The sequence below is a fragment of the Notolepis coatsorum genome (assembly GCF_963971535.1).
Source record: "Notolepis coatsorum genome assembly, chromosome: 2".
In the NCBI taxonomy this organism is placed as follows: Eukaryota; Metazoa; Chordata; class Actinopteri; order Aulopiformes; family Paralepididae; genus Notolepis; species Notolepis coatsorum.
The window spans coordinates 49,220,078-49,244,315 of record NC_140166.1 but is presented as its reverse complement, the minus strand read 5'-3'; the positions used below and the strand labels follow the sequence as shown (position 1 = coordinate 49,244,315).

Here is a 24,238-nt window from a genome sequence, read left to right as displayed (position 1 = left end):
TTTGACATGTACATGGGTACCTTGGTCGCGTAGTGTATCTTGTAGACCAGGCCCATTGCAAGTTGCTGTACTCTGTCGTCTACTCTAAGCCATCCTAGGTTGTCAAAGTGGGCAGGGGTGAGGTGGGTTCTAGGAGTCAGGTCAAGTAGTAGTCTGACTAGCTTGTTTTGAGATGTTTGTAATTTGTTTTTTAGTGCCTTTGAGGTGCTTTGGTACCATGAGGTGCAAGCATAGTCGTAGTACCCTTGAATGAGTGCTCCTGCTAGAGTCTTCAGGGTATTCTTGTTTACCAGAGAGGAGATCCGGTACAAGAATCGCGTTCGTTGGTTGACTTTTTTTATTACATTGGATGCCATTTTGTCACAGGAAAGATTAGCCTCTAGGATGGAACCCAGGTAGGTAATTTCATCTTTCCTTGTGATAATATTGTCACCCACTGTAACCGAGAAGCCGTCGGTCTTGCTGAGTTTGTTATTTGAACCGAAGAGAATGGACTCTGTTTTGCCCATGTGTAATGATAGTTTGTTGTCGGCGAGCCATATGCAGATTTTGCCTAGTTCCGAGCTGAGGGCTTTTTCAACCTGTAACTTGTTCTTGTCAGAGACCAGCAGGGCTGAGTCGTCCGCAAACAGGAACAAGTTGCAGTCACAAGCTGACGACATGTCATTTGCATAAATTAGGAATAGTAGCGGTCCTAGTATGCTTCCTTGTGGAACACCACAGCTCACTCTCTGGCCTGCATCCCCTTAACAATTGTGTGTATTGAGCCGTACTGTATTGTACCCATTCTGCAATCTGTTAATAAAGTTTTCAATCAATCAGCCTTAATTCAGCCAGCGGAAACCGAAACTGTGAATCAGACAGGGGATGGGGGGGGGAACTCAAAAACAAGACATAATACTGTACAAATGTTCACTGATAATACAACAATGACTGCAAATCACTAATACCAATAGCTTCCTTGATACTTTTACAAACAGGTGCCTGGGTGACCCCATAGGAACAGAGCCTCACACACTATTTAATAGCAGGAAGTTTAGTATTCTATACAATATTGAAGTCTAAACGTCCTGCTACTAAATATAATGATGTCATTTTCCTGAAATAGACTTAGCCATGCAGGTACAGTCCAGAAAAGAGAAGCTGAACTCCACTGCAATAAGCCAAATGTATACAGCAGGTCAAAATCATTCTAGGGGGCGATGAATGAATGAATGAAAACTTTATTTAACAGATTGCAGAATGGGTACAATACAGTACGGCTCAATACATACAATTGTTAAGGGGATGCAGACCTGAGAAAGACGTTTGTCTTGTTTCCATCAGCTTGTTGTAATCTCTCCAATATTGACACATTGGGGCTTATCGGCTGTATCCGTGGGAAAATACAGTCCTATCTGTGCAGAAAGCTGGGTACCTGCCCAGGTCGGGCTGACCTTCGGGTGGCTTTTAGACAAACACAGTACCAGTGGGCAGTGGTGTTGAATTGGTGAAAGTTTTACAAACAGGAGGACCTCCTGAGTCCGGAGGCTCCTGGGCTGACCTGCTACACTGTGAAGGGCCCATGATGATGTGCCACAGACCCACCAAGAACAAGAGGAGAGGCCGGCGGGGGAAATAACGTACCCAGGAGGAAACAGCATCTCTCATTTGAGTCGAACTCCGTGACGCAACAAAAGATTTCAAGCAGCCCCCGAATGTGTTAAAAAGTTGCAACACTGTTGTTACAATTCCCTGCTCCGTTCCTCCAAGGTTACATGTAATAATAAACCCGTTGTTTTGGGTCGATGGATTTCTAACATTAGCCCATGTATTTGTGTACAGTAGTACATACAGAACGATCGGTTCCGAATGCAAAGGAACCATAGCAGCAAAGCACAACAAAGGAAAAACACACAGTGGCCAAGAAGTCAATACTAGTATAAAATGCGATCACCCCCCCCCCCAAATATATCTTACCTCCTCCATTTCTTGGACAATTCTGTTGAGTTTTTCATCGTCCTCTAACAATTCGTTGAGCTGCGTCATCGAATACGAGCTAAACTTGTTTGAAAAGCTAGACATTTCCGAGCTGGTTTATGGTTTTATTATTATTATTATGGCTCTCTTACTCCGACACTGTCTTCACTGAGTCTGTGACAGCTGACTGAGCTTCTCTTACCGGAAGCTGCTGACAACACTGGATTGGAGGAGGGGATATAGGCCTGTGACGTCATACATGACAACGCAGCCTATGTTTTTTTTTTTTCTTTCAGAATTTTGTTTTAATCATTAAAATTAAATATACATTGCAGTGACATGCGTTGGTCGCAATCTCCTCCTCCTTTATTGGTTACAGCCAAGACATCAAGTTTTACCCCATTTACATAAGAGTTGCATAGAATAAATAGGCATACTATAATATAAAGTAGCAACATTTCCCAGAGAAGGCACCATTCTCTCACGTGTAGTAGTCATGTACAGTACAATCATTGCCTCAAAAGCGTCATCGACTCCCACAAGTAAGAGAACTGAATAATACACATAACAAAAGAAAATACCATGTGTCCACCTTTTTTTTAAATAAATAGATTATACAGCGATTATACAACGTTACTACAGAAAAACACGTGTTCAGCGTAATGTGAATTCTGTGCAAATCTAAAGTCAAACACAAAAGACAATATTATTGCCTAATGTCACTACGGTCCATCGATGCCGACGAGTGGCCGACCACTCGACGCTAGCGACCGCTTGAGCCGGCGTGGCGATAACTTCCTCAGTAACAACTGTTGCATTCAGACTCGCCGGCGCTGCCGCTGCTCTGTTTGCCGCGTGAGTCGCCCCCCTCCTCTGACCCCCAGGGGGGCTCTTTGGCGTCGCGGTAGAGGACCTCGGCCCCCGTTGTCTCGATGCCCAGGACCTGCCTCTGCACCAGCTTGCAGTAGAGCCCCCCGCTGGCCATGAGCAGAGTGTGTGAGCCCTGCTCCATCACGCAGCCCTTGTCAATAACTATGATGTTGTCCGCTCTCTCCACCGTGCTCAGTCGATGGGCGATCACCAACACCGTGTGTTCCTGCGTGACGTTGTTCAGAGCCTGCTGGACCTGTCAGTGTCGGGGGGGAGGGAAGAGGCATCATTCTATCTGAAGCATCTCAATCGATGTCACGGCCACAAAAAAACTAAACATCTATACAGTCTTTTCTAGATTCAAGATTCAAGAGTTTTATTTGTCACATACATACACGAGATATGTAGTGAAATGAAGGTGGCCATGCCCCGTGCCTTGATTGTGCAAAAATACAAATAATAAAATAGACATGATAAAAAGTATAAGAATAAAATACAATACAATGCTAAGCTAAAGGTAATGAGTACTATATACAAATATACAGTTGTGTCTTTTAAGGTTACCATTTTTGTAGTGTGTTTGTGTGTGAGAGAGTGCAAGATGTGTGTCTGTGTGTGCGTGCGTGCGTGTGTGTGTGTGTGTGTGTGTGTGTGTTTGTGTGTGTGTGTGTGTGTGTTTGTGTGTGTGTGTGTGGAGAAATCAGTGTTCAGTGTTCTGATGGCCTGGGGGAAGAAGCTGAGTGGACCCATCTACCCATGACAGGTGAAAAGGTTGACATGACACTTACAATGTGTTCACTCTCTGCATCCAGTGCACTGGTGGCCTCATCCAGGATGAGGACGTCTGGGTTGTGGATGAGAGCTCGCGCAATGGCCACCCTTTGCTTCTGACCTCCTGACAGCTGGGTCCCCTTCTCCCCAACGCCTGAAGAAAAAGAAGAAGAAGAATAGCTCCAGTGCATATAGTCATAAGATAAGTCATACGTTTGATCATTTGGCAAATTCTTTTTTTTTTACAATGGATTAGTTGGGTCTATGTTATGCTACACCACCATAGCCTGTTGTTGAAGCCATTTGATGTATAACAAAGCCTGTTATCACTTAGTTTGTGTTTTTATTTATTATAAAGGTGTTATTTATTATTAATTTAAACAGTTTAACTCGAGGAATAATGTTTATTTTGTTCGCATAAACTGTAGCTTTCTTCCACAAATCAAATTGATAAAGCCTAGTAATTACCTGTATCATAGCCTTTGGTGAGGGCGGTAATGAACTCATGAGCGTTAGCCTTGGTGGCAGCCTCTACCACGGCCTCCATAGAGATGTCCGTCAGGCCATAGGTGATGTTCTCCCTCACTGACCGGGCAAAGAGCACAGGCTCCTGACCCACGAGAGTCACCTGCAACAAAGACACTGACAGATTATGTGGCTGTCAGTCTCCCTCCATAATGGCATTTTCAGTTACCTCTACTGCCCTCTTGTGGAGAACAAATGCTTTTAAACAACTACCATTTGATTAAAAGGGGGGAAGAGAACAGAGAGTATGTGTCCATTTACAGAGAAATAAAATAATAAAGCTAAAAACCTTTATGATAAAGAAATACTTCATCTTTTCTGGAATACTTTTGTTTTGTTCAGTGGTTCAATTATGAGTTGAGTCCTTGCTCATGAACACCAGTACTTTATTTTACTACCACAGCACAAGTTACATGTTATCTCCAGATGGTCGTTCTTACTTCCTGGATGTTCTACTTATCAGAGCCTATCATACTGACACCTAGTGGTGCAAAGTAATCATAACATCCTTAATCATCACATCCCCCTTTCTCTGTAAACGGTAGCTAAACTAAATTACAGGTGTCAGGTATCTTAACCATTTTTTCTTTAACACATCATTTTAACCAATTACCATATTAACATAATTAATACATACTACACTATATATATATAAAATCTTTCTATCACACAGTCTTTCAGGCTTTCTGATTTCTCTTGCACTTCTTCTTAAGACAGGTTCACCTGGACTGTTGTCAGGGTTATAGTCTGTCAGAGGTGGAGAGACGGACTCAGACTCAGTGTGGGCTTCACTGAGCTCTCGAACAGTCCCTTGTGTTTTCAGAAGACTGCGACGGTTACGTCTGAAGATATGACCTTCCTCTGTTCTCACAGTGAAAGACCGTGGAGCTACTTCTTGAAGAACAGTGGCTTTTGTCTTCCATCCATCAGGATCTTCAATCCTAACTGTATCGTTGCTTGATAGTGGTGGAAGCTGCTTGGCTGTTCTGTCATAGAATGACTTCCGTTTCATCTTCTGTTGTTGTAGCTTTTGTTCCAACTTTGGATGTTTCTTTTTCTTTGAGTAACTCGGCAGTGTGGTACGCAGCTTTCGATTCATCAGCAGCTCAGCAGGTGACAGTCCGCAAGCGAGGGGTGATGCTCTGTAGCTCAGAAGAGCAAGGTAGGGATCTGAGTCACTGTCAGCAGCTTTCTTCAGGAGCTGCTTGAGGATGTGGACTCCTTTTTCAGCTTTTCCATTTGACTGTGCATACAGAGGACTAGATGTCACATGCTTGAAGCCGTACCGTTTTGCAAATTCCTGCCACTCTCTGCTCTTAAAGCATGGCCCGTTGTCACTCACCACTGTGTTTGGTATGCCGTGTCTGGCGAAGATCGATTTTGTATGTGTTATAACACAGGTTGATGATGTATTTGATAGCAATGCCATTTCAGGGAAGTTTGAGTGATAGTCAATGACCACTACATAGTCTTTACCCTTGAGATTAAACAAATCCATTCCTACTTTATCCCATGGTGCTGTTGGGACATCAGCTACCATCATAGGCTCTTTGGTTTGCTTGTTCCTATGTCTCTGGCATGTTTCACATCCACTTATCAGTCTCTCAATGTCTTTGTTGATCCCAGGCCAGAAGACTGCGTTTCTCGCTCTTCTCTTGCATTTCTCGACACCGAGATGACCTTCATGGATCCTCTGTAGTATGTCCCTTCTCAATTCTTGTGGAATGACAATTCTATTTGTCCTTAGCAACAGTCCATCAACAACACTCAGTTCACCTCTGATGTCGTGGAACAGTGGACAGGAACCTACAGGCCATCCATTTTGCATGTTTCCAATGATACATTGCAGCTCTGTGTCTTTTGCTGTTTCTTCAGCTATTTGTCTGGACTTTGTGTCTGATACAGGAAGCGCAGCAGCCACCATGTTGACATGGTTTTGAACATCTTCTTCAGTCGTGCTCACACCTTTCCCTGTGGGTGCCCGTGAGAGCGCATCGGCGAGTATCAGGTGTTTTCCTGGTGTGTAGATCAGCTCAAAGTCGTATCTCTGCATTTTCATCATCATGCGCTGAATCCTTGGCGACATTTCATTTACGTTTTTTTTTATGATTGCAACCAAAGGACGATGATCTGTCTCTACAGTGAAGGAGGGTAGGCCATATATGTAGCTGTGAAACCTCTCTAGGCCAAACACTAACCCTAGGCATTCTTTTTCGATTTGTGCATATCTACACTCTGTCTCTGTCATGGACCTGGATGCATAGGCCACTGGTTTCCAATGCTCACCTTCAGCCTGTAGGAGTACTCCTCCAATTCCGTCCTTGGAGGCATCCGTCGACACTTTGATCCTCTTCGTCGAGTCATAGAATGCCAACACAGGTGCAGTTGTCAGTGTCTCTTTGAGCCTCTGCCACTCATGCTCATGTTTGGATGCCCATTTGAACTCATCCCCTTTATGCAGGAGCTCACGAATACAGGCTGTCTTTGCAGATAGGTTAGGAATGAATTTACCTATGAAGTTGACCATTCCCATAATGCGTAGCACACCTGTCTTGTCTGTGGGCCTTGGCATGTTGTGTATGGCATTGACTTTTTCCTGGTCAGCCTGGACACCTTGTGCAGAGAGCTTGTCTCCAAGGAAGACGATTTCTTGAGCTCCAAACTGACATTTGCTCTTGTTGAGCTTTAGTCCAAACTTTCGTATCCTCTCCAGCACGTTGGTCAGTCTCTTATTGTGTTCTTGGACTGTGGAGCCCCAGACGATGATGTCATCAACATAGGCTCGAACTCCATCCAGCCCTTCGATGATGTGTTCCACTGCTCTGTGAAATATTTCAGATGCTGAACAGATTCCAAAAGGCAGTCTGAGGAAGCAATATCTGCCGAAAGGTGTATTAAAGGTGCAGTACTTGGTGCTGCTTTCATCCAATTTCAGCTGCCAGAAGCCTTGTGTTGCATCAAGCTTTGTGAAGTATCTGGCACCAGCCATCTCACTGGTGATTTCCTCACGCTTGGGTATCTGGTAGTGTTCCCGCTTTATGTTTTCATTCAGATCTTTTGGGTCCATACATATTCTCAGGTCACCATTTTTTCTCTTCACGCACACCATAGAATTGACCCATTCTGTTGGTTCCTCTACCTTCTGTATCACCCCCAGCACTGTCATCCTGTCCAGTTCTTTTTTAACACGGTCTCTCAGTGGTGCCGGAACTCTTCGTGCAGCATGCACCACTGGCTGTGCATTTGCTTTCAGCTGGATTTTATATGTGAATGGCAATACACCAAGACATCTGCAAAGTTCTGTACTATTGAGTCAACAGAGTCACTTGGTGTACTCACAGTTGTGTTGATGCGATACACTCTTTTCACCAGCTCCAGGTCTTCACAGGCTTTATCACCCAGCAGTGAATCAAGTCCTTCAGCAACAACAGAAAAGAATAGGTGATGCACTTTTTCTTTCACTGTTACATTCAGCGTGCATGTGCCTAGACAGTCAATCCTCTGTCCATTGTAGTCTTTCAGTGCAAGTGTTTTCTTTCTTATATTTGGCTTATCTTTCATTTCTTTGATGTCAGACATGCTGATCAAGTTGGCTTTTGCTCCAGTGTCCAATTTCATTGTGACTAGAGTCCTGTTTATCCACAGTGGTGCTATCCATTTATCTTCTCTAATAGCATTCACTTCACTGTTCACTGTGGCAACAAAAAATGTCTCATTCTCTGAGTCACTCAGATCAGTGTCCTCCACTCTGTTTACACATCTTCCTGTCCCCCTCTCTTTTCCTTTTGCGAAGCACTGTGTAGCAAAGTGGTTGCTCCCCTGGCAATTAAAGCATTTCTTACCAAAGGCTGGACACTGCCTTGGCTTGTGCTGCGAGCCACAGCGCTTGCAGCTGAACACTCTGTCGTCCGTCCGCTGTGCAGGCCGTGTCTTTGTGTGTCTTTTTCCTGTGCTTGAAATGGCACCCACATCTGCACCATGACCCACATTTTCTGTGCCTGCTGCCATCTCACCGAATGTCCTCACATGCATATGGGACAGCTCACTCGCATGGCAGATCTTGACGGCCCCTTCTAGTGTCAGCTCTGTTTCCCTTAGTAGCCTTTCTCTGACCTTTTTATCCTCCACTCCAAAAACAATCTGGTCTCTGGTCAAGGAATCCCTCAGTGTTGAAAAGTTGCATGAATGTGCTTTAAGCTTCAGGTCAGTCAGAAAAACATCAAAAGGTTCCCCTTGTTGTTGCATCCGAGAACGAAACACATATCTCTCATATGTTTCATTCTTTTTTGGAGAGCAATGAGCATCAAATTTCTCAAACACTTTATCCAAATTTATGTTATCCGCTTCCTCATCATACACAAATGTATTGTACACTTCTATGGCCTGTGGGCCTGCTATTGTTAGAAGTAACGCTACCTTCCTGGAATCCAACTTGTTTTCCAGTCCCAAGGCCACAAGGTATAGCTGGAACTGCTGTTTGAAGGTACGCCAGTTGCTGTCGACATTTCCAGTTAGTTTCAAACTCTCCGGTGGCTTTAAGGAATCCATGCCACCTGTCACAATGTAGTTTTTACTCCTGGTACCATGTTTTGTTCAGTGGTTCAATTATGAGTTGAGTCCTTGCTCATGAACACCAGTACTTTATTTTACTACCACAGCACAAGTTACATGTTATCTCCAGATGGTCGTTCTTACTTCCTGGATGTTCTACTTATCAGAGCCTATCATACTGACACCTAGTGGTGCAAAGTAATCATAACATCCTTAATCATCACAGTTCTTAGAAATGACCAATAAAACAGAGGCCTGACCCTGGAGTGGAGGTAGTCGTGCTGGTAGGTGTGAACAGGCCTTCCATCCAGCAGCACCTGGCCTTGCTGAGGGGGGTAGAAGTTCTCCAGGAGGCCCACGCAGGAGCTCTTCCCGCTGCCCGAGGGCCCCACCAGGGCTGTCACCTCCCCAGGCCGCAGAGTGAACGACACACCCTGGAAAACAGTGTGTTTTTAAAGATACAATAACCGATTTGTGGGGAAACAGTGCATCCTACTGCCCCAGCGTTCATTTGTTATTATATACAATTGCCTCACAGCAAGATGGTCCTGGTCAAACCAGTAGGGGGCCTTTCTGCGTGGAGTTTGCATGTTTTCCCCCCGTTTGCTAGGTTTCCTGCCATTGATAAGCTATGATAAGCTCCACGCCATCAGGGACAACCCCTCCCACCCACTATACACAGACTTGGCTGACAGAAGGAGCAGGTTCAGTGCTAGACTGACTCCCAAGATGTAGCACTGAACGGCACAGGAAGTCCTTCATTCCGACAGCCATCAGACTAGACTATACAATGCATCACTGAGCACAGGGTGACAGTTACCATCTTCCTGGACTTTCACGTTTACTTTTAAAACAACATTGTTCAATATTACACTTACTGTACACTTACTGTATATTTCTGTATATGTTATATTAGAATGTATATACATAACATAGGGAATGTATGTCCCGGACCGTATTTTATTCTTAGGCTTATTTTATTCTTTATTCCTAGGCTTATTTTATTCTTTATTCCTAGGCTTATTTTTATTCTTATTCGTGACTTTGTTTTTGTCTACCTAAATGTATACTGTTTACTGTGAGCGATTTGTAGTGCCAAATTTCCCTCGTGATGAATAAAGTAGTTCTATTCTATTCTAGCCCTTGAACAAGGTACTGGCATTGCAACTGGAGTTGGTCCCGGTTGTGTGGCTGCTCACTGCTCCTAAAATAGCTAGGAATGCAGAGGATGTGTACTTAATAAAGGTGCAACATAACATTGAGGGGGGCGTGCAGAGCTCTCCTCCCGTCAATGAAACAATATACTAGATGGCCAACTATGAGTGATAATAGCAATGTGGTCCTGTGAAGTTCAATGGGTCAAGTCTATAGGAAATATATCTACAGGAACGATGCATGCAGTCATTCCATTGTTAAGCACTTTGTGTAGTACAAGTACTAGTGCCATAGAAACATCATCATAGAACATTTCTTTTGAGATTACAGTATATTGACAATAACAGTACATTTATATTAAAAAAAAAAAAAAAAAAAAAGATAACACGATATATATATATATATATATATCACATAATGCAAGCTGTCCAGAAAACATTATAGTTGGGACTTGAAGCTGAAGTATAACTATTGCTTGCCGCTCTGATGGAGGGTGTATGGACATAGCAGGGGAAATGTTTGTATGAAAAGATTTGTGTTGACATTCTGGATGGTGTGTGGTTGTTCTGAGCTATTGTTCAATTACAGTATGGCACTTTAAAGAGATAGTCCAAATCAATTGTCAGAAACAGAGAGTTGTTTTCAGTCCATCCAAAAGAAAACAACACTTGCACCAGTGTTTTGGTTCTGTACCGCCACAACCCGGCTCCTAGGCTGTGACAAAAATGGAAGATCAGATAATCAAGTAATAAACAACATTCTGAAAGTCTGATGTCTGCAGCAAACAGAAAAAAACAGAGTACTGTCCACGATAGCAGAGGAGAGCAATCTGAGGTGGTGGAGAGCTTTTAACAAAAACCACAAAGCTGATGAAGACCCTAAATGATCGGGATCCTGCAAAGATACAAAACAAAACGAAGGCCACCTAGTGGAGCGGAGGGGTCGTCACACTACTAACATTGCTTACTAATGCTAAAATCTTTTACTGTACTTCCAATATCACAATAAGCACTGGTGCAAGTGCTTCTTGGATGAACTGAAATGGAATTCCCCTTCAATACATAAGAAATATTAATTTGCCTAGTTATGATCAAATATTTTAGATAGCACCAGGAGTTATGCATTTGAATTGGTGTTTATGGTAAACGCTGTATTGACGATAGCAGGGTTCCCACAGACATTTCAACATGAAATTCAAGGACTTCCAAGTACCTTTCCAAGCACTATTCTTCATTTTAAGTATACAATTCACTTTTAAATGCTGTTTATTTTATTTATCAGATCCAATATTTATGGCCTAAAACCAATTTCCGACAATTAGTTACACTTTAGATTAAAAAAAATATATATTTCTTGATTCAGAACTATTTGATCATGGATGAACAAAACTTTCAATGCGAATGTCAATGACTTTTTAAGCACCTTAAACATTTTCTGTTTTCAAGGAATTCCAGGCCTTGACTTTTCTTTTCAAGGACCTTGTGCGACTGCGAACCCTGCGATAGGATGACGGCCCAGTCAGAGGATACCAGTTTAAGAACAGGCCTTCCAATACGGTCTAGCGATGGCACCCAACTCCCTGGTGACAAACCTTGAGTATGTCGGTCTCCGGCCGTGTCGGGTAGGCAAACGTGACGTCCTTAAACTCAACCAGGCCTTTGCACGTGTCGGGAGCCTCTTTGCCATCGAGTGGGTGTTTGGGCTCCCTGTCCAGGTACTCAAACACCTTCTCAGCGGCACCGACCCCCTGCATGAGGCCTGTGTAGACCGACGCTACGCTCTGTAAGACAGACACACGGCGACAAGAGGATCAGTCACATTAAATAGCCCTGTTACCCAACGACTGGTCATCATACAGGTGTTACAGGAACACGCCAACGTTTTGGGAAATTAGCTTACCGTCTTCTCCAGAGAGAGAGACAAGAAGATGGATACCAGTTCCTGTGCGTTCAGTAGAAAGCTATCTGGCTGCATGTTAGCCTAGCTTAGCACAATGCATGGAAGCGGACATGACCGGTTAGCCTTCGGGAGAGGTGTTAGTTGGACAATGCCTAGGGCTACCCGTCACTGTCCGCTTCCATTCATTGTGCTAAGCTAGGCTAACGTGCAGCCAGATAGCTTTCTACTGAACACACAGAGAGGAAACTGGTATCTATCTTCTTGTCTCTCTCTCTGGAGAAGACGATAAATGTTCCCCAAATGTTGGCGTGTTCTTACAGTAAGTCTATAAGAGAGATCTGTTATGCAGATGTGCGGACTCGGTCCAAAAGGCTGCGGACGAAGTACCTCTAGACACTCTCCCAGCTCCAGCTCATAGATGACGAAAGATATCAAGGTTCCGCCACTCATCTGACCTGTGACCACTAGGTGTCCACCGTAGTAGAGGATAGCAACTTGAAGAGCGAGTTCTGAGATCTGGAAGAAATACAGGCAAATTCTATACATAGTAGATGTTGTGGAATATTTAAAATGAGCCATCAACAGTGAACTGTAGAAATTAGATAAGAGTAATTTGTTTATAAAAACATAGAACATGGTTTAATATCTGTGCTTCCACAGAGATCAGTTTATAGAGAGACACACATGTGTACACACAAGCGTCTGACCAGAAAGTGACCAAGAGGTCTGGTCAGACACAGATTAAATACATAATTGAAATGACGTACATTAGACATCCAGATATGACAGAAAGGTAAACTAAATCTGCCCAAAGAGGAGAAATGAATAAACAAGCCTTGGCTAGGCGGTGTTATTGTTATGTTTTTCACACCAGAGGCCAAATGCTACTAACCTTGATTCGTCGTTAAAGAGACAGTCAGAACTGTAGCCTAGTGTCAGCTGTAGTCAGACTAGTTTACTAGTTGGTCATATTAAACTAGTCAAGCTGTACAGAGATTTAACACAGATGGATTGGACATAGATAACATTTCCATTACATAGAATATCACCAAATAAATCATTCATCAAAGCAGATGGTTCGTTACTGGACTGTACCTACACAACTGGACCACACGTAGCAAGCGTAGGCCAGGGCTTGTTTCTTGTTGAGCTGGAACATGTCTAAGAGCCTGGAGTAGTAGGAGACAGCCTCCCGCTCCTCGTTGGCAAAGCTACGGACCGTCTTCATGGCTGAGATGGTTTCCTCTGCTACCTTGTTTGCCTCTGCTAGGGCTGTTTGCACCTCTTTGGTCAGTTTCTGGGAATAACCAACATAGCAAACAACACCACCAGAAAACATAAAAGCCAAGCTAGATGAACCCCTTTGTAAGTTCAAACCAAGTCACGCTGGTAATGCATTTGGCGTTAAGGGTGATTGAATGTATTTGGCCATAATACTGTAACTACAACATATAACAGATTCCTGAAGTGTTTATGCAGCACATGGAAAATTAGATTTTTTGTAACTTTCATAATTCATCATAACTCAAGCCACCAATCTGCTTTACTTTGGTTCAAAACATTACAAATGTAAACACAACACACTTTCTGCAGCCTCAAAAGTCATGTAAAACCTGTGTTTTGCTGTTATATACCATCAGGCCTTGTATCACATGTTTAGACAAGGTTCAGTTAGGTTCTCTGGTGGAGTGGTTTGCATAATGGGCCTTTTACCAATGCAGCAAATAAAACGGTGTTATATAGAGCCATGTCATATTGGAACAAACTGCCAGTACATCTTACACAGATAACCAGTAAGAGAAGTTTTTAAAATAATTTGAAAACAGCATTGAGACAAAAATAAATAAGTTTACATTAAAGAAAAACACAGATACTGTAGTGTACACTGTAAATATATGACTGTCTGAGAGTTCAATCCCTTTTATTGTATTGTCTGTGATCTGATACTCTGTTTGTGTACTGTAATGCTATTTGGAATTATTTTGTATATGCTACAAATGTAAATGTATGCTACTATAATGTTATGTATGTATGTACTGTTTTGTAATGTTATGTATGTATGTACTGTTTTGTTGTGTGTGGACCCCAGGAAGACTAGTTATTGCTGCGGATGATGACTAATGGGGACCCGTAATAAATATAAAGATAAACAGTATGACTGCACCTACCTTGTAGTACTCCCCATAGACCTTGGAGACGACACAGATGAAGGGAAACCCCATGATGGTCACCAGCGTCAGCTTCCAGGACATGCTGAACATGAAGATGAAGAAGCCCATGCCCTTGATCATGCTCCTGGAGAAGATGTTGATGTTCTGGGATATGAGGTCACTCACCTGGGTTGTGTCAGCGGTCAGACGAGAGGTGATGTCGCCTGGAAACAGAAAAAGGTATTAGATATAGATGTTTTTATTAATAATAATAATAATGTTTTTATTTTTTTTTGTATTTTATTTTTTTATTCTTTTTTAAAACAAACATATAAACAAACATGACAACACACGATAAGATATACAAGCATTAATTGTCAGGGCACATCCAATGGGATCACCTTTTGGTTAGTTGTTTTATATAAGATATACCCATAATACCTGTTATCTAAAAAAAAAAACCTACATACATATGCTCAGCTCGAACCCCCCCCTCCCGGACCCCACCTTGAGAAGTACCTCCACTATCCCTCGCACCTAACCAGACACTACCATTATAAGCTAGCTTTTATTCTCTCCACCACTTCTAACCACATTGACATTTTGGATTCATTGAGACCCAGAATTCTTGCTGTAGATATTTCATGGTAAATTACATCGAGATATGTAAGAAACCAAACTTTACGGCACATTTTTTCCGGTTGAAACCAGCGTGATGCGATCAGCTTTTTGGCTACTGTGATACCCGATAAAACCAATCTCTTTAGCTGTGGATTCACTGCAAACTCAAAAACATCATTCAACAGCAATACCGAGGGGTGTACAGGTATATTCCAAGATACGAGTTTTGATATTTGTTGGGTCACATCTTTCCAGAATGCCTTAACTGGTGAGCAGTCCCAATACATGTGCATAAATGTCCCTTCGTCCCCATTTGTACATTGGGTGCATTTGGAATCTTGTTTGAGCCCCATTCGGCACAGTCTTATAGGAGTCAAGTATGTCCTGTGAATATAGTTAAGATTGATTTGTTGATGATCCGGGTTCCTTGATGTAAGTCGGACATTTGCCCAGGCTCCTTGCCAATCAAAGTCATTTTCCAGGTCTGGTATATCCCTCCTCCAGACAGAGTCAAGTTGGAGGGTTTCATACGAGGACGTTAGTAATTGATGATAAAATTCTGAAACAAAACCTCTCGATGTCTCTCTTGAGTAGAAGAATTTGTGGTATCTGTGGTGTTCAATTGGTCTGTCTAATGGAACACCGTGAGACTTCAAACATAGCTCTAACTGTTTGTGAAAAAGCCATGTGGACTTGGTGAGATTAAATTTTTTGCGTATTTCTTTATCACTACAAAAACCCTGTTTGTTAAAAATATCCCCTAATGAGTGTATGCCTTGCTCTTCCCATATAGGGAATCTTATAGGTCGTTTTCCAATTAAGAGAGCATTGTTATTGAATAAGGGAGTATGGTTGTGCCATTCTTGTGGGTTAGGATTTTTTTTTTGTGATTCACGCCATATCCGGATCGCATGAGTAATTATGGGGCCAAATTTTCGTTCACAGTGCTTGATTGGTAGTTTAGTGTATGCTATGTCCTTCAGTCTATGTGGGGCTACTATGTTTTCTTCTATTTTCCTCCAAGATGCTAATGCTTGGGAGTCAAACCATGTTGTCAATGGACTTAATGAGTACGCCTTAAAATATAGGAAAAAATCTGGAAATGCCATGCCACCATCTGCTTTATTTCTCTGTGCGGTGGATCTTTTTATACGTGGTGGTTTGTTATTCCAAATAAATTTGTATGTGGAGGAGTGTAATCTTTTCCAGTAACCCTCTGGAGGGGGTAACGGTAGCATTGAACAGAAGAAGTTGATTTTAGGTAGTACATCCATCTTAACTATTGATATCCGTGCTTGTACTGTGTTCTTAAGTTTTGCCCATCTATCAAGGTCGTCTTTGATTTTGTTTTGGATTTTTGTGTAGTTGTGCTTCACCGTTTGTCTTATGGTAGGGAATATTTCCACTCCCAAGCATCTGAAATGTTTTACCATCGGTATCTGTCCTGGGAGGGTTGTATCTTTTTTTGCAGGGGTGTTAAGTGGAAGGAATGCCGACTTCGGCCAATTTATCTTAAATCCCGATAAATCACCAAAGTCCTCAATCAACTTGAGCAGATGAGGCAATGTGGTGTTGGGGTTTTTCATGAACAATATTACATCGTCCGCATATAAACAAATTTTTTGTTGTGTGCCCTTGATTACGATAGGTTCTATGGATTGGGATTGTCTTATATATTGTGCTAACGGCTCTAATGATAGATTGAACAGACCGGGACTAAGAGGACAACCCTGTCTGGCAGAGCGTGATACCGGAAATATTTCAGAGATGATTGTGCCTGTTATAATCATGGCCGATGGGTCTTTGTATAATACTTTAATCATATCGATGAATCCTTTTCCTAACCCCATCCTTTCTAGCACTGCCCACAGATACGACCATTCCAGCCTGTCAAAGGCCTTCATAGCATCCAGGGACAGTATCGCCTTAGGTATGGTGTCCTCTTTGTCGGCATCAAGTACGTGCAGTATACGTCTTATGTTCTCAGTGATCAGGCGGCCTCCTATGAAGCCAGTTTGGTCCGGGTGAACTAAAGACGTCATATGCTTTTGTAATCTGATGGCTAATACCTTAGAGTACAGTTTGATATCTGTTCCGAGGAGGCTTACAGGTCTATAACTACCGCACTCGTTGGGGTCTTTGTCTTTTTTAAGGAGGACTGTTATGAGTGCAATATTGTCGGTTTTATGGAAGTTCCCCTCCTTGACTGAGTATAAGATCATATTTAGTAATAAGGGGCCAATTATGTCCCAACAAGAAAGGTACATTTCTGATGGGAAACCGTCTCTTCCTGGAGCCTTACCACTTTTCATTGCGGTTATGGCCAATAATAATGTTTTTATTTGTCCACTTTCGTGGGAATTTGTCTTTGGCTTCACCATGGTAGCAATCAACAAGACAACACGGTACAAACACCACACAGGCACAAAAGACATTGGCCCAAAACAGAACCAATACATAGACAAAAGAAAAACAACAACACAAACACAGACAGAGCTCCAGGAATGTGGAATGAAAGACTTTTTAATGATTTTAGCTTAAATGATTTATTTGACAACTGGATGATGGATGGATGAGTGCATGCTTACCAACTGTTAGTCTGCAACACTACTATCACCGACATCTAAGAAGGGAGATCCCCCCTTGAACGGCCCTTCTAAGGTTTCTCTCCTCCACATTGCCTGTGGTGTATTTTTCCCTATTGTTAGGTTTTAGTGAGTTTTTCCTTACCTTCGCGTGGGGTATGTCTGGGAGTGTTGCATTTATTCATTTATTTTGTATTTATTTTAAATTTGTTGGACCTTATGGTGTTCTTGTTTTGTTCTTGACTTATTGTTATGTTTCTTCTTGACTTGTTTAAAGAAGACGTGTCCGGCCCATGGGGACATTAACGTGTGTTGTCGGGCCTTACAAATTAATTTGATTTGATTTGATTTGATGTGTTTCAATTTTGGGAGTTAAATTATGGAATAGCCTTAGTGACAGGATGAAGTTGTGTACTTCTCAGGGGAGATTTAAAAAAGCCTTAAAGGACCACATAATTCAGGAGTACAGTTTTGAGTAAAACATCAAAAAAATAATTTATTTAAAAAAATGATATCTTGCAGCATATTTTACGTTTTTCTTTCTTATATTAAAAATATATTTAGTTTTTAAGAATTTGTAGAGGATAGGCAAAAATGTGCTTCAGCCTATTCCTTTTTTTTCTGTCGTTGATTTTGGATTTTGTGTGTGAGCTTGCCTTGAATATGTACATTTGTGATTTATTTTTTTGCAAGTCCACACAAGTGTGTTTGATTTGTCTGTAAACAAAACCGAAAAATAAACTTCATTCATTCATACTGTAGATGGATTGACGGACGTCACCACATCACCTGTATGGTTAGCGTCAAAAAAGCCGATCTCCTGCCTCATCAGTGATCTGAAGAGCAGGTTCCGGAGGCGAAGGTTCAGTCTGGCAAACGTGAGAGTGAAGACGCCACCACGCACCCCCATCGCAAGTGAACTGAGGAAAGAAAAGAAATAAACAATAACAACTTTTTATACAACACACCCATAGGGAGGTGTAGTCTGACTGCCCGCAGGGTCCACCCGTATAGGGATTTATCATTGGGAAAATGGATTATCGGCTATTGTAACAATTCTGCCTCATGAACATTGGCAAGCTTTCCATTTTTGCACAAAATGAGTTCCCTTCTATCACTAACATTATTATTAGTTAGCATTTTTTGTTGAAATAAAATTCTGCGATTTCTTTTTACGATTAATTGCGAATATTTTCATGTTGAGCTATAGATTGTGGATGAATACGCACAGAAAGGTACACCATGCAAATGTTCATGCTTTATTTGTTTTAAACGAGACGATTTGGGGAAATACGTTGCAATTTACATTTAGCGAGGTGGACCGGCCGGAAACAGCAATGGCGTAACCGTAACCACTACACCTCCCTATATAAATGATAACATTAAACATAAAAAGCATCCACCTGGATACTTAAGACAAGGTGGATCCACACAACAAGCCCACACATTTATTATGCAGGAGGTGGAGTGGATACTTGCCTCGCTAAGGCCAGTATGGAGAGTTTGATCAGTGGCGGGGTGAAGTACTCCATGCTCTGGTGAACCACTATGCCGTCTATGGCCTTCCCAGTGTAGTAGGGGATGAAGGCCTCACCTACACACAGACCAATACATTACATGTTATAAAGGCCTAGACACACAGACCAATACATTACATGTTATAAAGGCCTCACCTACACAGAGACCAATATATTTACAATTTACATTTACATTTTGTCATTTAGCTGCCGCTTTTATCCAAAGCGACTTACAAGTTTTGTACAACAAGACAGCAGGAATGGTACAACTCTATCAGCTGAGAAACAATGCTCATCAAAGTCTTGAGTGCTAGTGTTGGTTAGTATATTAGTAAAGGTGCATGACAGTAAGGTTAGATTTTTTTTTTTTCATTTAATATTTTTTTCATTTCATTTTCTCATTTCATATATTACATGTTATAAAGGCCTCACCTACACAGAGACCAATACATTACATGTTATAAATGCCTCACCTATAGGTCAGAGACCAATACATTACATATTATAAAGGCCTCACCTAGGTCAGAGACCAATACATTACTATAAATGCCTCACCTATAGGTCAGAGACCAATACATTACATATTATAAAGGCCTCACCTAGACACAGAGACCAATACTGTACATTACATGTTGAGGTGAGGTTAATGTGTAATGTGCAGACAAGTATTGCAAACATAAATGCAACACTGTAGTATGAGTAAGACGGTCATAAAACAAGTAGATACAGTAAGATATCACAATACGTTCAAAACACAAGTTCAAAGACAATTCATTGATCTATTCCATAACTCTCAGTTGCAATCATGTGTAATAATAAACAACATTTAAAACAAAGTGACTTGTATGTATGATAAAGGAATCAGTGCCACTCAACACCAGCTATATCCCCAGGCCATGTACACTCACACACAGCAGAGATGATGAGGAAGAGGAAGGCCACCGACAGAAGCCCTGTGTCGTTGGTGCAGTAGGCCAGCAGACGACCCAACGTGGCCCCTGAGTTGCTCTTCTCCTCCTCCTGGCTCCGTTTCTTGCTAAACCTTGATTGATTGATTGATTGAAAATGTTATTAATATATTGCAGAATGGGTACAATACAGTACGGCTCAATACACACAATTGTTAAGGGCATGCAGACCAGAGAAAAACTTTCATCTTGTTTACATCAGGGTCCCTCATTTTCAATTCATCGTAACATATATGACATACATGACATAGAGATAGACAGTACTGTTACATCTATACATTTATGATATACCAGATCTACAAATATACAGTGAATGAATGAATGAATGAAAACTTTATTTAACAGATTGCAGAATGGGTACAATACAGTACGGCTCAATACACACAATTGTTAAGGGGATGCAGACCAGAGAAAGACGTTTGTCTTGTTTACATCAGGGTCCCCCATTTTCAATTCATAATGACATTTATGACATACACAACATACATGACATCATCACATTTATGACATAGGGGCATACATGACATACAGGTATATAGTACTGTTACATTTGTGACATATATGATATGCAAATATACAGTACTGTTACCCATAGATCCTGACAGAGAGTATATACATATGATGGGGAGGAGACTGTACATTAGGAGGGGTGGGTGGGTGGGAGAAAATATATACATACGGTGGGGAGAGAATATATACATACGGTGGGGAGGAGACTGTCTATTAGGAGGGGGTGGGGGGGTTTGGACATTTACAGGGGCCAGTTTCGAATTGCAGTCTCCCGTAGGTGTTCTTTGAGTGTTTTTGAAGGTGGGTAGTGATTCACATTCCTTTACAGCTTTGGGTAGGGCGTTCCACATTGATGTGGCATAATTGCGAAACGTGTTTAGTCCCTTGTTTGAGCCGAATCTGGGTTTAACATGATTTGTGGAGCTCCCTCTGGTGTTGTGATCGTGGTATTCACTGACCTTTGGGAAGTATTTTGACATGTACAAGTTGCTGTACTCTGTCGTCTACTCTAAGCCATCCTAGGTTGTCAAAGTGGGCAGGGGTGAGGTGGGTTCTAGGAGTAAGGTCAAGCAGTAGTCTGACCAGTTTGTTTTGAGATGTTTTTAGCGCCTTTGAGGTGCTTTAAGTTTGGTACCATGAGGTGCAAGCATAGTCGGTCCTAGTATGCTTCCTTGTGGAACACCACAGCTCACTGTGAGGGGGGGGGATAGAGTACCGTTTACGTCCATCTGTTCGCTCCCCTCAAGGTAGGATTGCTTTTAGCTTGTCAATCAGAATGGAGTGATTGACAGTGTCGAAGGCCTTTTGTAGGTCCAGCATGACCATGCCGCAGTATTTGCCCGTGTCCACCTCTTGTTTGATGTGGTCGTTCAAATAGAGAAGGCATGTGTCAGTGGAGTGGGATGTTCTGAAGCCAGATTGGAATTCTGGCTTGTTTATGAGTACAAAAAGAGTCTAAAAAAGAGAGTATATACATTTATAATATATACATACCTCCTCACCCCCTGCCCACCCCCCACCTCCTCCTCCTCCCCCTCGGTGTCCTGCCGGCCAGCCGTCTCCACTAGCCTCTCCGTCTCCTCATCATCACAACCCCCCCTGCTGTCGGTCACGGAGCTGGGCACTGCCACCTTCCCGAGGAGCCTCCAGAGGAACGCGGTGGCCAGGGGGGACACGCAGGACCAAGAGAACAGGCTGAGGAACCAGGGCTGGTGGGCCAGGGAGCCCTGCTCGGTCAGCATCAGCAGCTTGACCAGGGCGTACGTGATGACGGTCAGGCAGATGAGGAGAACCAGGGTGGACAGAACCAGGACCCGCCGTGGACCATCCTCTCTGTTCCATACCACCCCTGTGGAGGCTCCGAGCAGCAGGGACGCCCTGACCACCACGGTGCCCCAGAGGTCCAGGACCGAGCAGAGGATGTTAAAGTTCCGGATATCCTCTGTGAATATGGAGATCTGTAATCCGTGTGTATACAGGACAGTGGTCACGACAGTATCCACTAGGACGTACAGCAAGGTGCAGCTTACAGCTGATTTGATCCCCATCCTAGCAGCTAGAGATGATAGCTGGGGGGTTATTATTATTATTATTATTATTATTATTATTATGGTATGATGAATATATATTCCTTTCTTCTGAAAAGATTAGGTAGTTGTGATAATTAATTACGTATAGTTTAGCTATTACTGAATGGAGTAAATAAATAAATAAAAAAAAGTCCGGTCGCATTAGCCCGTTCCTACCGTGCAGGACACGCGATGTGGCCTCAGGTTTCAAGGGCTTCCATACTCCCTTTTTTGTTTGTTTATCTCTACCGTACATTAGACTCCTCTGACACTGTAGTCCTTCTCATAGTTGATTGTATCATGTATCCACGTTTCAAATTCCAGTCAGGCGAACCTGACGCCGGCACAGGCTGTGGTGTCTCTGGTGTTGACTACACTTAGGTAAGGGACTACAGTTGTTAACGGAAGTCACCGGTACGCGTGTACCGAACACGGAAGTGAAACTCCGTTGGGTAAAATATTATACAGGCCACCGGCACGCATGGCTCCTCCCACAAAGCATGAATGGAGATAGGGGGGGGGGGGGGGGGGTGTTCAAGAGAATACAAATGTTGTACAATTGAACGGATAGAACTATTTTGCATCAGGGATTGCCTACACAACATTGGGCCATAATCCACAATAAATAATGAATTTCTATAACATTAGGGTCCTAGAATAATGTACACATTTATTCACAGGAGCGACAGTGGCTCGGGAGATTGATTGATTGAACATTTTAATTAACAGATTGCAGAATGGGTACAGTACAGTACAATACACACAATTGTTAAGGGGATGCTGCAGACCACAGAGAAAGACTTTCATGTCTTGTTTACATCAGGGTCCCCAAATTTCAATTCATAATGACATTTATGACATACACAACATACAGATATACAGATATAAGAATCTAATCTAATCATCTAATCTAATCATGACATTTAAGACATACATGACATACAGATACAGATATACAGTACTGTTACATTTGTGACATCAAATATACAGTACTGTTAAACAGATCATAACAGTATATACATACAAGGGGGAGGGAAATGTACATTAGGAGGGGGTGGGTGGGTGGGAGGGTGTTCGGGCAGAGATCCTAACAGAAAATATATACATATACGAGGGGGAGGAGACTGTACATTGGGAGGGGGGGGGGGGGGGGGGTGCAAGGTGCAAGCATAGGGAGGGGGGAGTTTGGACATTTACGGGGGCCAGTTTCGAATTGCAGCCTCCCGTAGGTGCTCTTTGAGAGCGGTTTTGAAGGTGGGTAGGGATTCACATTTTTTTTACCGCTGTTGGTAGGGCGTTCCACATTGATGTGGCATAATTGCTAAACGTGTTTAGTCCCTTGTTTGAGCCGAATCTGGGTTGAACATGATTTGTGGAACTCCCTCTGGTGTTGTGGTCGTGGTATTCAGTGACCTTTGGGAAGTATTTTGACATGTACATGGGTACCTTGGTCGTGTAGTGTATCTTGTAGACCAGGCCCATTGCAAATTGCTGTACTCTGTCGTCTACTCTAAGCCATCCTAGGTTGTCAAAATGGGCAGGGGTGAGGTGGGTTCTAGGAGTAAGGTCAAGCAGTAGTCTGACCAGTTTGTTTTGTGATGTTTGTAATCTTGTTTTTAGTGCCTTTGAGGTGCTTTGGTATATGAGGTGCAAGCATATGAATGAGTGCTCCTGCTAGAGTCTTCAGGGTATTCTTGTTTACCAGAGAGGAGATCCGGTACAAGAATCTTGTTCTTTGGTTTTTGATTACATTGGATGCCATTTTGTCACAGGAAAGATTTTCCTCTAGGATGGAACCCAGGTATGTAATTTCATCTTTCCTTGTGACAATATTAGCACCCACTGTAACAGAGAAGCCATTGGTTTTGCTGAGTTTGTTATTTGATCCGAAGAGAATGGACTCTGTTTTGTCACATGTCATTTGCATAAATTAGGAACAGTAACAGTAGGTAGAGCAGTCGTCTGATAATCTGGAGGTTCCCGGTTCGATTCCGCTCCTCCCAGGCAGCCTGTCGAAGTATCGAAAAGCGCTATATAAATGCAGCCTTTTACCATTTATTCACATTTCTAGAATTGTAATAATGTAGGAGTTTATTTAAGTTATTACCAAATGAGATTGTGTATTTGTTCTCTACTCACTAACTTTGGTAAAAACAAACCTGTGATGGTTCGATTTAAAGGTGGGGTAGGCAAACATTTTTAGAACCATTTTGGTAATATTTAGTGCAACTCTTTATATCCCAACAGCTACCAATCAATCAGATGCTCGGAAAAAGAAATCTGGTTTCTGTGACACTCCCAGGCCATGTAATCAAACATAACAAAATCTCATGGCACACTATGCCTGTACGTCACAGCCTGCTAAACACCTCTGCCCAAGAGAGCCTACATCTGTACCAAAGCATCTGCGACATCTGCAATCAAATTAGTTTGAAAGAAAATGTGTCTCTAAAACTTTGAATTGTGTGTATCACAACTAACCAAAGATTTAGCGTGTCTGAACATTTACGAGTTATGTAAGATGTAAGTCCACAAGGGTGTGTTTGATTTGTCTGTAAACAAGACCGAAAAATAAACTTCATTCATTCA

General features: G+C 42.4%; 2 protein-coding genes across 2 annotated transcripts in view; both read right to left on the bottom strand.

Moving 5' to 3' along the window:
- Positions 1–2,130, bottom strand: part of vps37ba (VPS37B subunit of ESCRT-I a) — a 39,782-nt gene extending 37,652 nt beyond the window's left edge. Inside the window, exon 1 of the mRNA XM_084309232.1 lies at positions 1,960–2,130. Coding sequence (XP_084165358.1) covers positions 1,960–2,064 — 105 coding nt within the window. The 5' untranslated portion in view covers positions 2,065–2,130. The remainder of the gene's footprint in view (positions 1–1,959) is intronic.
- Positions 2,131–2,295: 165 nt separating this feature from the next.
- Positions 2,296–21,973, bottom strand: abcb9 (ATP-binding cassette, sub-family B (MDR/TAP), member 9). The gene is made up of 12 exons (XM_084309067.1): positions 21,075–21,973; positions 19,512–19,639; positions 18,566–18,680; positions 17,876–18,006; positions 13,899–14,104; positions 12,830–13,027; positions 12,118–12,246; positions 11,423–11,611; positions 8,937–9,110; positions 4,069–4,228; positions 3,618–3,754; positions 2,296–3,085 (listed from the first exon to the last, which is right to left on the bottom strand). The coding sequence occupies exons 1-12, from the start codon at positions 21,626–21,628 to the stop codon at positions 2,759–2,761; spliced, it is 2,448 nt and encodes an 815-aa protein (XP_084165193.1). The 5' UTR covers positions 21,629–21,973; the 3' UTR covers positions 2,296–2,758.
- Between the last annotated feature and the right edge of the window lie 2,265 nt (positions 21,974–24,238).